The sequence below is a fragment of the Oncorhynchus kisutch genome, linkage group LG10 (genome assembly GCF_002021735.2).
Source record: "Oncorhynchus kisutch isolate 150728-3 linkage group LG10, Okis_V2, whole genome shotgun sequence".
Classification (NCBI taxonomy): domain Eukaryota; kingdom Metazoa; phylum Chordata; class Actinopteri; order Salmoniformes; family Salmonidae; genus Oncorhynchus; species Oncorhynchus kisutch.
Genome location: NC_034183.2, coordinates 48,010,520 through 48,024,971, shown reverse-complemented (window position 1 = coordinate 48,024,971; position 14,452 = coordinate 48,010,520). Strand labels below are relative to the sequence as shown.

Genomic DNA, 14,452 nt, shown 5'->3' with positions numbered 1-14,452 from the left:
CGCAAGACTCAACTTCTCTGCTGATTTGGTGCCCTGTCTACCACGCTGTGAACAGTGTGAAGGGAACCCGTGCAGATACTTTGTGTGACTGTGTGAGAGCAAAGTGTTGCATCTCGTTCATCTCAATATCTCCAGTGCTGCTTGTGGCAACGTCATTTCACTGAGTCCTGAAGGAAGATATCTCTGTGTTTGATCTGTTGCTGCTGGACATGGGGCCTGATGGACACACCTGTTCCCTCTTCCCAGACCATCCCCCGCTGTAGGTGAGCATAGTCTACAGCCCAGTTTCAGGTCGTCTTTATTGCACTGTAGCCATGTTGACTCCCAGGTTGTCTTTTTTTGCAGTCGCGTTGCACTGTTTATCAAATCTCACAATGCCTGGAGAAGTGTTTAGCATTATATATGATAAAGAAATCTTCTCAGACGACCTGGAACGCCACCTGTATCACTCATTAGGTTGTAATTCTGGTATCAAAGGAGCTAAAACGGATAACTATTTACATCAATGTTACTAATACGTCTTCTTTTTTTATCCATATGGTCTTGTGAAGATCAGATCATGACATTACATCTGTTCTCAATGGGGGTTAAAAAACGTTAAAAAGGCGTTGCTTGGTCTGGGTGTAATTAAAGCTGTTAGGTACTATTCTCATCAGATAGTCTTTCATGAAGGAAGAACTGTCTTCTGTTATGGGAGATCAGAAAACCCTCAGCATACATGTCCCAAGCAGCCGCCCTCTCCCTGAACTGGAAATGAGCCATAACCACTCTACAGTTAGTTGAATACAAATAGTTATGTTTAGCACATGTAAGGGAAGACGTTCATGTTGACACAAACATAATGTATTGTAGTGCAAAGCCATGAATGCATGATTGCAAATTACTGTCATACTGTTCTGGCTCACAGATGAACCAGCCACTGCTTCCTTGACACTCCAAATGGAGAGACCAGGCTCTGCAGCAAAACTCTAAATACCAAAGAGAAGGACAAAAAGGAGCTCAGAAACTCAATACCCACAGAGAAAAATGTACAGGATATCACTGAACATTCCTGTTTCTATTTGACAGTGTTATGTTTTAGGCATGAGATTAAACCCTACCTACCAGGAAAATGGGATTTAAGTGAATTCATGACTGAATAGGAAAAACATTGGATTGTTTACACATCAGTTGTAGAACGGTGCTGAATGTATGTATAATGATGGGGAAACCATTTGAAGTAGTTGCTAGATGATTCATTCCAGAGGAAACGGTGTAATGTCATAATAATACAAATAGATTTACTGTTAAAGTTTCAGGGTTCTTTAGTGTGTACTATCTCATGGAATTGTATGGGATTCCAACAAGCTGCTTGTATGGTAGCCTCAGCCAGAAAGTGTTTACTTTGTTACCAATCTGTTGACCGCTGTACTTTGAAGTCTGACTTTGCATTGGACTATCAGTGGGCGTTAAAATGGATGACATGCACTTCTGTCTAGCCAAAACATTTATGATTTTGATGATAAACTGAAATGGCACATGCCCTTCTTGGCTAAAGGTTACAGTGATGAAAATAATTATTATCAATATCAGAATATCAGAATTATCAATATTAACATTACAAATCGATTAATAAAGGTTTAAAAAATGAATTTGTTCAATTCGCAATAGTTTCCACAAAAAAAAAAAGGTTTATTCAACCTGTCATAAACTTGCTGTTACATTGTAACAACCACCGTGTAATTTAGGCCCATCCCCTTTAAACATTGAACGACATTCCCTTTAATCCTCTGGTTGAGTAGAGCCTGAGACTATTTGCAGCGTTGTCACTGAGGTGTTGCGTTTTTGTCGGTGGTGACATATTTTCATGAAAGGGCTTCAAGTCAGTGAAATATTTGCTCTTTCTGCATAGTGTGCGTCTTTGTTAGTGTATAACTTGCTTTTTCTCCATTTGCTGTGCTTTGCGATGCACCGGTACATCTTCCTTCTGTCCACCGCCCTGACGTTACTGTTCTCCGGACCAGCTCAAGGATACTTCCCCGAAGAACGCTGGAGCCCCGAATCACCACTTCTTGCCCCTCGGGTCCTCATTGCCCTTGTCTGCCGCAACTCTGAACATTCTCTGCCTTATTTCCTTGCAACTATCGAACGTCTGAATTATCCCAAGGACCGCGTGGCAGTTTGGTAAGTTTCTCAGTTTAAATGTGAGGTATGGTCTCTGTTTTATGATGGTATTGCTGTGGCTAGCATGTTCGATAGCTAACCTAACGTTACAATAATTTACAAGGGCAGGGTGTCATTCCTCGTTACTGGTCAATTTTATTATTTTTACATGACAGTCAAAAGCAACTTTCCTAGCTCCAACCACATTGTACATATGCAACATCAGAATTACAGCTATCATCACAAAGGTTCCGGAAAGATGAATCCAGTCGAGGTGGGCGCGACTTTCATTGAGTCCTGCACTGCCTGGGAAAGTATTTAGGGGGAAAACGGGGTAGTCATTTTCCTGCAACGTCACCATATTCTCGAATTAATTACGTTGAGTGCCCTGCATGGTGCATAGTGTTCAATTGAATTGGTCATGTTTGGCATTTCTGTTGAGGTAGTAGCAGCTACTACTGTCCAGTGCCTACGTGGTGATAATTCACCCATTGGAAACACAGAAAGGATAGAGCCCCCTTCTTGTAACTAACTAGCTGAGACCTGTCTATCTGTCTTCTACTGTATTTCTCCTCACCTTTGCCAAGTAGAGCATATACCCCCAGTCTGCAGACTGTTCACTAGTCAGATTTATGAATGTGTGGCCCTAAGGGATAGGCAAGATACTGATCAGATAGTTAAGCTATTCAACTGAGATGATGACTACAGGAAATATAGCCACAGAAAATCTCTTGATTGTCCCCCATGATGAAAGCGGGGAGGGGACTGTGGATCTTTATATTTTAGCAGTCTAAATGAGTGGGTGGTGGGATGGAGGTCAATTGGAGTATTTCTTGGTATTAACCTCCAGGTCAGATAAAATACTGTGTAGCCTATTGCTAAACAGTGTATTGATGATGTTTTGAGGTAAATAAAAATAAACAATAACTTGGAACCTCTACTATGGTTAGGCTACTACTGATATAGATATATTGTTAGTGAATGAGTTGTGTACAGGCCAATGTACTTGGACTGACTAGGGCGTGGGTGATGTTGGTTTTCGCGACTGGTCGAGCACCAGTAAACACTACCAAATGCGCTATTTTTCAGATGTTGCCCTACCGGAGTTACACACTCATAGCGTCACTGCTATTAGACTCACGACATACTATGGAACGCCGTTTTGGTCTTTGCGTGTCAAAAAAGATACACGTCAAATAACACTATTTGACAATAGCACTATTTGACGCGTTAAATAAGCTTTTAATTCTAGAATGTTGGGTGTTCTGAATTTGCACGTGCAAGCCAAGCGCCACCGCTGCTATCAGTATGTCACGACTTCTTCCGAAGTCGGTTCCTCTCCTTGTTCGGGCGGTGTTCAGTCTTCTAGCCATAGCCAATCCATTTTTCATTTTCCATTTGTTTTGTCTTGTTTTCCCACACACCTGGTTTTCATTCCCTCATTACGTGTTGTGTATTTAACCGTCTGTTCCCCCCATGTCTTTGTGCGGAATTGTTTGTTGTAGTGATTGTGCACATAGTTTTCTGGTGCGCGACGGGTTTTGTACCTATACGTTGTTATTCTGGATGCCGGTGGTTTTGTATATAAACTGCTCCGGTTATTACCCAGTTCTGCTCTCCTGCGTCTGACTTCTCTGCCACCAGTTACGCACCCCTTACAGAATTCCACACCAAATCTATGGAGTCAGCAGGAGCAGGTGCCCCTGGTATGGGGGTCGAGGAGCACGTCCAGGAACACATAGTGATGCTCCACCATCTCGGTGCCGCCATTGGACCGCGTCGTCCAAGCTATGGACGGGGAGAGACAGGGAGTTCCTCCGGCACCTCCACCAGCACAACAGGGGCCTCCGCTACTCGCTCCCCCGGCACCCGGTTCCAGTGGGATTCGCCAGGATGGCTGCTCGCTGCCAGGGTTTCCTGCTTCAGTTGGAATTATACCTGGCCACCGTCCACCCGGCTCCTTAGGGCCGTGAAAGGGTGTCCGTCCTCGTCTCATGTCTCTCGGGGAAAGCCCTGGAGTGGGCCAACGCCGTGTGGGTGGAGGGAGATGCGGTGCTGGAGCACTTTGAGGAGTTCACCTGTCGTTTCCGGGCAGTCTTCGACCACCTGCCCGAGGGCAGAGCGGCGGGTGAATGTCTTTTCCACCTGCGGCAGGGTACGAGGAGCGCACAGGAGTTCGCTTTGGACTTTCGGACCCTGGCCGAGCGGGATGTAATGACAGGGCCCTGATCGACCAGTATCGTTGCAGTTTGCGCGAGTATGTCCGTCTAGAGTTGGCCTGCAGGGACACCACCCTCACCTTCGACCAGCTGGTGGACCTGTCCATTCAGCTGGATAACCTGCTGGCTACCCGTGGACGTCCAGAGCGGGGTCTGTCCGTTCCATTCCCCAGCAACACTGCTCCAATGCCCAAGGAGTTGGGCGGTGCTGCGCTCAGGGAGACCGGAGGAAGTTCCATCTCGTGCACCATCTGTGGCCGCAGAGGTCACACTGCCGGTCGGTGCCGGGTTGGTTCCTCTGGTGGTCGAGGCAGCAGGCAGGGCATTCTGGCATCACCCCAGGTGAGAAGGCACGATTCTCACCCAGAGCCCTCTGTTGCACACATGTTTGTGTTTGTTACTTTTCCTGAGTTTTCCTCGCATTCCCAGCATAAGGCGCTCGTCGATTCAGGCGCGGCTGTGAATTTTATAGACGGATCATTTGCACATAGTTTACATCGTTCCTGTGGCTATGCCCTTCTCAGTTCACGCTTTAGACAGTCGACCATTAGGGTCAGGGTTAATTAGAGAGGCCACCACTCCTCTGGGCATGGTGACGCAGGGGGGGTCACACAGAGAGAATCAGTCTCTTTCTCATTGACTCTCCTGCGTTTCCCGTGGTGCTAGGCCTATCCTGGTTAGCTTGTCATGACCCCACTGTTTCACGGCAACGGAGGGCTCTCACAGGGTGGTCACGAGTGTGCTCGGGGAGGTGTTTAGGGGTTTCCGTAGGTGCTACTGTGGAAAGTCCAGACCAGGTCTCCACCGTGCGCATTCCCCCCGACTATGCCGATTTGGCTCTCACCTTCTCCAAAAAGAAGGCGACTCAATTACCATCCCATAGACGGGGTGATTGTGCGATAAATCTCCTGGTAGACGCCGCACTTCCCAGGAGTCACGTGTTTCCCCTGTCGTCACAGGCGGAGACGGCGGCTATGGAAACATGTCTCCGAATCCCTGTGTCAGGTACATTCGGTCCTCCACTTCACCGCCTCCTCAAGTTTATTTTTTGTGAAGAAGAAGGAGGGAGGTCTGCGCCCGTGTATTAACTACCGAGACCTAAATCAGATCACGGTGAGGTACAGTTACCCGCTACCTCTTATCGCCACGGTGATTGAGTCAATGCACGGGGTGCTCTTCTTCACCAAACTAGATCTCAGGAGTGCTTACAACCTGGTGCATATCCGGGAGGGAGACGAGTGGAAGACGGCGTTCAGTACGACCTCAGGGCATTATGAGTACCTCGTCATACCGTATGGGTTGATGAATGCTCCATCAGTCTTCCAAGCCTTTGTAGATGAGATTTTCAGGGACCTGCACGGGCAGGGTGTAGTGGTGTATATTGATGACATTCTGATTTACTCCGCTACACGCGTGTGTCCCTGGTGCGCAGGGTGCTTGGTCGACTGTTGGAGCATGACCTGTACGCCAAGGCTGAGAAATTACTGTTCTTCCAACAGTCTGTCTCCTTCCTAGGGTACCGCATTTCCACCTCGGGTGGAGATGGAGAGTGACCACATCTCAGCCGTGTGTAATTGGCCGACTCCCACCACGCTAAAGGAGGTGCAGCGGTTTCTAGGGTTTGCCAATTACTATCAGAGGTTTATCCGGGGTTTTGGTCAGGTAGCGGCTCCCGTGAAGGGGGAGGGGGGTGAAAGGGGTGAGCGATGGAAGGATGGAGGAGTGAAAATCCTACTAGTGATGGACTCATCATTAAAGCATTTTTATTAGAAATAAATGCCTATTGCACATACAGTGAAAGCTTAAATTCCACCAAGTCCACCTGTTCTGTAAAGCGATAATTCCATTTACCTCTGAGGGAGACACACAAAGGTACAGAAATGGAAAGGGGGTGAGTGGCGTGGAAGCCGCTGAAGGGGGGCCCGGTACGTTTGCAGTGGTCGGTTGAGGTAGCCAGGGCTTTTGGTCACCTGAGGGCTCTCTTTACCTCGGCTCCCGTGCTGGCCCATCCGGATCCCTCTTTGGCGTTCATAGTGGAGGTGGATAGGAGCCGTGAGCTCTCAGCGCTCGGGTACGCCGCCGAAGCTCCACCCCTGTGCCTTCTTTTCGAGGAAGCTCAGCCCGGCGGAGCAAAACTATGACGTGGGGGACCGGGAGCTGTTGGCTGTCGTCAAGGCTTGAAGGCGTGGAGACATTGGCTTGAGGGGGATAAACACCCTTTTCTCATCTGGACTGACCACCGCAATCTGGAGTACATCTGGGCGGCGAGGAGACTGAACTCTCACCAGGCAAGGTGGGACATGATTTTCACCTGTTTTGTGTTCACCCTTTCTTACAGACCAGGTTCCCAGAACGTGAAGGCAGACGCACTGTCCCGGCTGTATGACACAGAGGAGCAGCATTTTCACTTTTGGATGAATAGTGTGCCCAGAGTAAACTGCCTCCTACTCAGTCCCAGATGCTAATATATTAATATTTGTATTGGATCGAAAACACTCTGAAGTTTCTAAAACTGTTTGAATGATGTCTGTGAGTATAACAGAATTCATATGGCAGGCAAAAACCTGAGAAAAAATCCAAACAGGAAGTGAGTAATCTGAGGTTTGTAGTTTTTGAACTCAGCCCCTATCGAATTCACATATGGGTTATGTTGCACTTCCTAAGGCTTCCACTAGATGTCAACCGTCTTTAGAACGTTGTTTCAGGCTTCGCCTGTGAAGGGGGGCCGGATGGAAGCTGTTTCACTAAGGGGTCTGCCAGCAGCCTCGTTCTCAGTCACGCGCATTTCACATGAGAGATATCTCTCGTTCCATTGCTTTTCTTCAGACAATGGAATTCTCCGGTTGGAACATTATTGAACATTTATGATAAAAACATCCTAAAGATTGATTCTATACTTAGTTTGACAAGTTTCTTTGACCTGGTATATAACTTTTTGAACTTTTCGTCCGACTGGACCTGAATGCGCTTTTGGATTTGTTTACCAAACACCCTAACAAAATAAGCTATTTGGACATAAATGATGGACATTATCAAACAAAACAAACATTTATTGTGGAACTGCGATTCCCGGGAGTGCATTCTGGTGAAGATCATCAAAGGTAAGTGAATATTTATAATGCTATTTATGACTAATGTTGACTGCGCAACATGGCAGATATTTCTTTTGGCTGATTTGGGCTCTAAGCGTCGTACTCAGATTATGCTTTTTACATAAAGATTTTTTTTAAATCTGACAGCGGTTGCATTAACCTCTTTACAGCCCCCCCCCCCCCTACTTTGTGCAATTTCCGCCTGAAGACATACCCAAATCTAACAGCCAGCTCAGGCACAGAACCAAGGATATGCATATTCTTGGTACCATTTGAAAGAAAACACTGAAGTTTGTGTACATGTGAATTGAATGTAGGAGAATATAACACAATAGATCAGGTTTAGATAAAACAATGAAAAAAAACATACGTTTTTTAAACAGCGGGCAAGTCATTGGTGCACAATGATGTCATGACTTGTTGTCTTCAAATCGGTTTCTTTCAGTCAATATGTCTCGCGAAATGGCCCATCAGGTTTGATTGTGTTACAAACAAACCAGTTGATTGCAGTGAAACCAAACATGACTGGAAAAGTCACGTTATGTGTGGGTTATTTACCTGGAATATGTCATAGAAAATGGAATGAGACGGAATTCACGACACAAGCGGTTCACAAAATGTTTCGTGTTAGGCTATAAAAACTGATTTTATCAAACAAATGATCATTCATTGTGTAACAATGAGCATTCGAATTGCAAACAGACGAAGATCGTCAAAGGTAAACAATTTATTTTAATGCCGTTTGTGATTGTTACGCCTGTGCTGGTTAAAAATTTTTTTTTTATGGGGCTCTATGCTCAGATAATCGCATATTATTTCGCAGTAAATCCTTTTTTAAATCTGACAACGCAGTTGGATTAGCAAGATGCTAGGCTTTCGATACATGTGAGACACTTGTATTTTCATGAATGTTTAATATGACTATTTATGTAGCGATCACCGTATGTTATGGAATTTCAGCCCGCTAGCGGGTTCCGTGCGCAGACAGGTTAAGGAGAAGTGTATCTAAAGTTCCATGCATAAACACTTTAATTTTCATCAACATTTATGAGTATTTCTGTGAATTCATGTGGCTCTCTGCAATATCACTGCATGTTTTGGAACTACTGAACATAACACGCCAATGTAAAATACGATTTTTGGATATAAATATGAACTTTACAGAACAAAACATACATGTATGGTGTAACATGAAGTCCTATGAGTGTCATCTGATGAAGATCGTCAAAGGTTAGTGATTAATTTGATCTCTATTTGTGCTTTTTGTGACTCCTCTCTTTGGCTGGAAAAATGGCTGGGTTTTTCTGTGAGTTGGTGGTGACTTAACATAATCGTTTGTGGAGCTTTCGCTGTAAAGCATTTTTGAAATCAGACACTGTGGCTGGATTAATGAGAATTTTATCTTTTAAAATGGTGCCTAATACGTTTGAGAAATTAGATTTATGAGATTTCTGTTGATTTTGTATTTGGCGCCCTGCAATTTCATTGGCTGTTAGCGGAACCCCAGTCCTAGACAGGTTAACCAGGATGTGGGTAGGTTTCTGAGGTCTTATTGCCAGGACCGGCCGGGGGAGTGGGCTGCGTTCGTGCCCCTGGTAGAGATGGCCCAGAACTCACTCCGCCACTCCTCCACTAACCTCTTCCCCTTCAAGTGCGTACTGTGGTATCAGCCGGTTCTGGCTCTTTGGCATCAGAGTCAGACCGAGGCTCCTGCGGTGGACGACTGGTTCCGGGTCGCGTGGAGGAGACATGGGACGCCGCCCATGTTCACTTCAGCACGCCGTGCTGTGCCAGAAATCCAGCGCAGACCGTCACTGCAGTGAGGCCCCGGTGTTTGCACCAGGGTACCGGGCCTGGCTCTCGACCCGAAACCTCCCCCTCTGCCTGCCCTGCCGTAAGCTGGGTCCGCGGTTTGTGGGGCAATTTAAAGTCCTGAGGAGACTGAACGAGTTACAGGTTACAGCTTCTCACCGATTTACCGTATTAACCCCTCGTTCCATGTGTCTCTCCTCAGGCCGGTGGTGGCTGGCCAACTCCAGGAGTCTGAGGTGCGGGAGGTTCCTCTGCCCCCTCTGGACATCAATGGGCCATTGACAGAAGTTTACATACACTAAGTTGACTATGCCTTTAAACAGCTTGGAAAATTCCATAAAATGATGTCATGGCTTTAGAAGCTTCTGATAGGCTAATTGACATCATTTGAGTCAATTGGAGGTGTACTTGTGGATATATTTCAAGGCCTACCTTCAAACTCAGTGCCTCTTTGCTTGACATCATGGGAAAAATCAAAAGAAAACAGCCAAGACCTCAGAAAAACAATTGTAGACCTCCACAATCTGGTTCATCCTTGGGAGCAATTTCCAAACACGTTCATCTGTACAAACAATAGTGCGCAAGTATTAACACCATGGGACCACGCAGCTGTCATCCGCTCAGGAAGGAGACGCATTTTGTCTCCTAGAGATGAACGTACTTTGGTGCGAAAAGTGCAAATCAATCCCAGAACAACAGCAAAGGACCTTGTGAAGATGCTGGAGGAAACGGATACAAAAGTATCTATATCCACAGTAAAACGATTCCTATATAACGACATAACCTGAAAGGCCACTCAGGAAGGAAAAAGCCACTGCTCCAAAATCGCCATAAAATAACCAGACTATGGTTTGCAACTGCACATGGGGACAAAGATTGTACTTTTTGGAGAAATGTCCTCTGGTCTGATCAAACACAAATAGAACTGTTTGACCATAATGACCATCGTTATATTTGGGGGGAAAAGGGTGAGGCTTGCAAGCCAAAGAACACCATCCCAACCGTGAAGCACGGGGGTGGCAGCATCATGTTTTGGGAGTGCTTTGCTGCAGAAGGGACTGGTGCACTTCACAAAATAGATGGCTTCATAAGGCAGGAAAACTATGTGGATATATTGAAGCAACATCTCATGACATCAGTTAAAGCTTGGTCGCAAATGTGTCTTCCAAATGGACAATGACCCCAAGCATACTTCCAAAGTTGTTGCAAAATGGCTTAAGGGCAACAAAGTCAAGGTATTGGAGTGGCCATCACACAGCCCTGACCTCAACCCTATAGAAAATTTGTGGGCAGAACTGAAAGGCGTGTGCAAGCAAGAAGGCTGACAAACCTGACTCTGTAACACCAGCTCTGACAGTAGGAATGGGCCAAAATTCACCCAACTTACTGTGGGAAGCTTGTGAAAGGCTACCTGAAATCTTTGACCCAAGTTAAACAATTTAAAAGCAATGCTACCAAATACTAATTGAGTGTATGTAGACTTCTGACCCACTGGGAATGAGATGAAAGAAATAAAAGCTGAAATAAATCATTCTCTCTAATATTAGGAATTGTGAAAGACTGAGTTTAAATGTATATGGCTAAGGTGTATGTAAACTTCCGACTTCAACTGTATATGCCTCAGATCCAAAATGAAAGGAATAGGCCTATCTGGATCTACACAACCAATGATAGAATGACATTTTGTTGGCTACCCATGCATATGGTTTCTGGAGAGCAGAGGAGGAGCGGATTTCGACTGTACACGACTTGGAGAGGTCTTAGTTTGTGCAATCGGGAGTTTGTTGAGTATGTAAGTAAATCTTGGACAGCTAGAGTGAGGAGACAGGAGTGAACAAACTTAGCAAGGACCTGCAGTGTTTTCACAGACCAGTGTGACATCAGCTATCCACTTAACACTGAGAAGATAGAACCTGCTTTGGCTGCCTGCTATTAGGACTGGGGAATTATAAGCTGTGCTGTCAGTGGCACTGTTGTGCCTAGAGGTTTAGGCCAGACCAGTACTCTGACTCTGTTGCCTGTTTGGAAACAACCCCTAGGCACTATTCTGCATGATTTGGATAGGTTAATATGGGAAGTAGCTCCTCCCTTGGGCCCTATCTAGAAGCAGCCCCTAGCTCCTAACCCCTAGGCACTGATCTGGAAGAATTTGACAGGAAGGCCTGCAGATTAAACATGACGATAGTTAGCTCCTCGCTGCCCTATGCTTACAGAGTAGCCTACCTAGCCAATCCTCTCAGATCTACATGCCCAAAGGAGGTAGGGGATAGGGGTTGTCTCTTGACGGGGCCTAGGGCTCAGGAGGAGTGATAGGTGTTGTAACTAGAGAACGACCGATATTGTCACACTCTGATCTGGTTCACCTGTCCTTGTGATTGTCTCCAACTACTCCAGGTTTCACTTATTTTCTCTGGTGTATTTATCTCTGAGCCAGTTCGTCTTGTATGTTTTCAAGTCAACCAGCGTGTTTTCCGTACTCCTTTTCTATTCTCTTTTTGAGAGTCCTCCCGGTTTTGACCCTTGCCAGTTTTCTGGACTCCATTCCCGCCTGCCTGACCATTCTGCCTGCCCTCTGACCTCGAGCCTGTCTGCCCTTCGGGACCTCCTAGACTCTGAACTGGTTTTGACCTTTTGCCACGACCATTCTTTTGCCTACCCCTTTTTGGATTTAATAAACTTCAAATACTCTTACCATCTGCCTCCTGTGTATGAATCTGGGTCTCGCCTTGTGCCCTTATAGATATGGATTTTTTTTACGGCCAATACCAATTTTGGGGGGTCAAGGAGGCCGATGGCCGATTTATTTTAGGCTGATATTCAATATCATTACATTTGAACATTTTGATGACAATTTTCCAGAGACAGCAGTGTATATTCGTTAATACATACATTTAAAAATCACACAATACATTTGACTTTATTTTTACCAATCTAACTACATAATATTATTTTACTTGAATGGTAAATCTCTTGATAAACTTTGTAAATTAAGATGGCATAGACATACTCACAATGCAGGTGAATGCATATTCAATATGAGTGTCTGCATGCATTGGTGCTACAGGTAACAAAATCTATTTGTCTTCCATTTGGGACTTATATAAGCCTACAACTAATCCAAAATGGGCAGTATTTCTGTTGCATGTATTTGAAATATGTATTTTAAGTACTTGGGAATTGGAATTACACTGGGCTGAACTACACTCCAATGTATTTTCAAAATACAAAATAGTTTTCTATGAAAAATGTTTATAGTGGTTCACCCTGCGTATGTATCAGAAGGCTCATACACTATGGTGTGATAACAGCGTCTGCTAAATTAACTAAATGTATATGTTTAAATGTTGAGGGGAAAAGTACTTGATACAATTGTGATATGTTGTTGTCTCACCTGCATTCGGAAAGTATTGAGACCCCTTGACTTTTTCCACGTTTTCTTACGTTACAGCGTTATTCTAAAATGGATTCAATACATTTTTTTCATCATCAATCTTCAAACAATACCCCATAATGACTTTTTAATATATTTTTTTTAACATATGTCAGTACTTGAGTATTCCGACCCTTTGCTAAGACAAGGAACTTCACTGGACTTTATGCAAACTGGAAACCATATATCCTGAGGCTGCATTTATTGTAGAGGGGCATTTTAACAAAGCAAATTTGAGGAAAAGGCTACCTAAATTCAATCAGCAAATCGACTGTAGCACTTGCGCTGGAAAAACACTCGACCATTGCTACTCCAACTTTCGGGATGCATACTAGGCCCTCCCCCGCCCTCCTTTCGGCAAATCTGACCACAACTCTATTTTGCTCCTCCCTTCCTATAGGCAGAAACTCAAACAGGAAGTACCCGTGCTAAGGACTATTCAACTCTGGTCTGACCAATCGGAATCCACGCTTCAAGATTGTTTTGATCATGCAGACTGGGATATGTTCCGGGTAGCTTCGGAGAATAATATTGGCGTGTACACCGAGACGGTTACTGATTTTATCAAGAAGTGTATAGGAGATGTTGTACCCACTGTGAATATTAAAACCTACACTAACCAGAAACCGTGGATAGATGGCAGCATTCGCCCTAAACTGAAGCGCGAACCACCGCATTTAACCATGGCAAGGTTACTGGGAATATGGCAGAATACAAACAGAGTGGCCATTCCCTCCATAAGGCAATCAAACCATCAGTACAGAGAAAGTGGAGTCGCAATTCAACGGCTCAGACACGAGACGTATGTGGCAGGGTCTACAGACAATCACGGACTACAAAAGGAAAACAAGCTACGTCGCAGACACCGACGCCTTGCTCCCAGCTACCAAGGACTGTGGGCTCTCCTTCTCCGTGGCCGACATAAGACATTTAAGACGTGTTAACACTCGCAAGGCTCCCGGCCCAGACGGCATCCCTAGCCACATCCTCAGAGCATGTGCAAACCAGCTGGCTGGTGTGTTTATGGACATATTCAATCTCTCCCTTTCCCAGTCTGCTGTCCCCACATGCTTCAAGATGGCCACCATTGTCCCTGTACCCAAGAATGTAAAGGTAACGGAACTAAATTACTATCGCCTGGTAGCACTCACTTCTGTCATCATTGAGAGACTAGTCAAGGATCATATCACCTCCACCTTACCTGTCACCCTAGACCCACTCCAATTTGCTTTACTGCCCCAATAGGTCCATAGACGATGCAATCGGCATCACACTGCACACTGCCCTATCCCATCTGGACAAGAGGAATACCTATGTAAGAATGCTGTTAATTGACTATAGCTCAGCATTCAACACCATAGTACCCTCCAAGCTCGAGGCCCTGGGTCTGAACCCTACCCTGTGCAATTGGGTCCTGGACTTCCTGACGGGCCGCCCCCAGGTAGTGAAGGTAGGAAACAACACCTCCACTTCGTGGATCCTCAACACTGGAGCCCCACAAGGGTGCATGCTCAGCCCCCTTCCTGTACTCCCTGTGCACCCATGACTGCGTGGCCATGCACGCCTCCAACACAATCATCAAGTTTGCAGATGACACAACAGTAGTAGGCTTTATTACCATCAACGATGAGGGCCCTGGTAGTGTGGTAGTCAGGAAGATAACCTCACTCAACGTCAACAAAACGAAGGAGATGATCGTGAACTTCAGGAAACAGCAGCAGGAGCACCCCCCAATCCACATCGACGGGACAGCAGTG

At 45.5% G+C, this 14,452-nt stretch overlaps 1 protein-coding gene across 4 annotated transcripts in view; it reads left to right on the top strand.

The window, feature by feature from the left end:
* LOC109897253 (procollagen galactosyltransferase 1-like) overlaps positions 1-14,452 on the top strand; it is a 34,710-nt gene that overhangs the window by 2,438 nt on the left and 17,820 nt on the right. For 2 of the 4 annotated variants that reach the window (XM_031833844.1, XM_031833843.1), the window contains exon 3: positions 136-263. In XM_031833844.1, the coding sequence (XP_031689704.1) occupies positions 220-263 (44 nt within the window). In that variant the 5' untranslated portion in view covers positions 136-219. Of the gene's footprint in view, positions 1-135; positions 264-1,752; positions 2,164-14,452 lie in introns of those variants that run through there. The other 2 variants (XM_031833842.1, XM_031833841.1) reach the window with 2 other exon arrangements.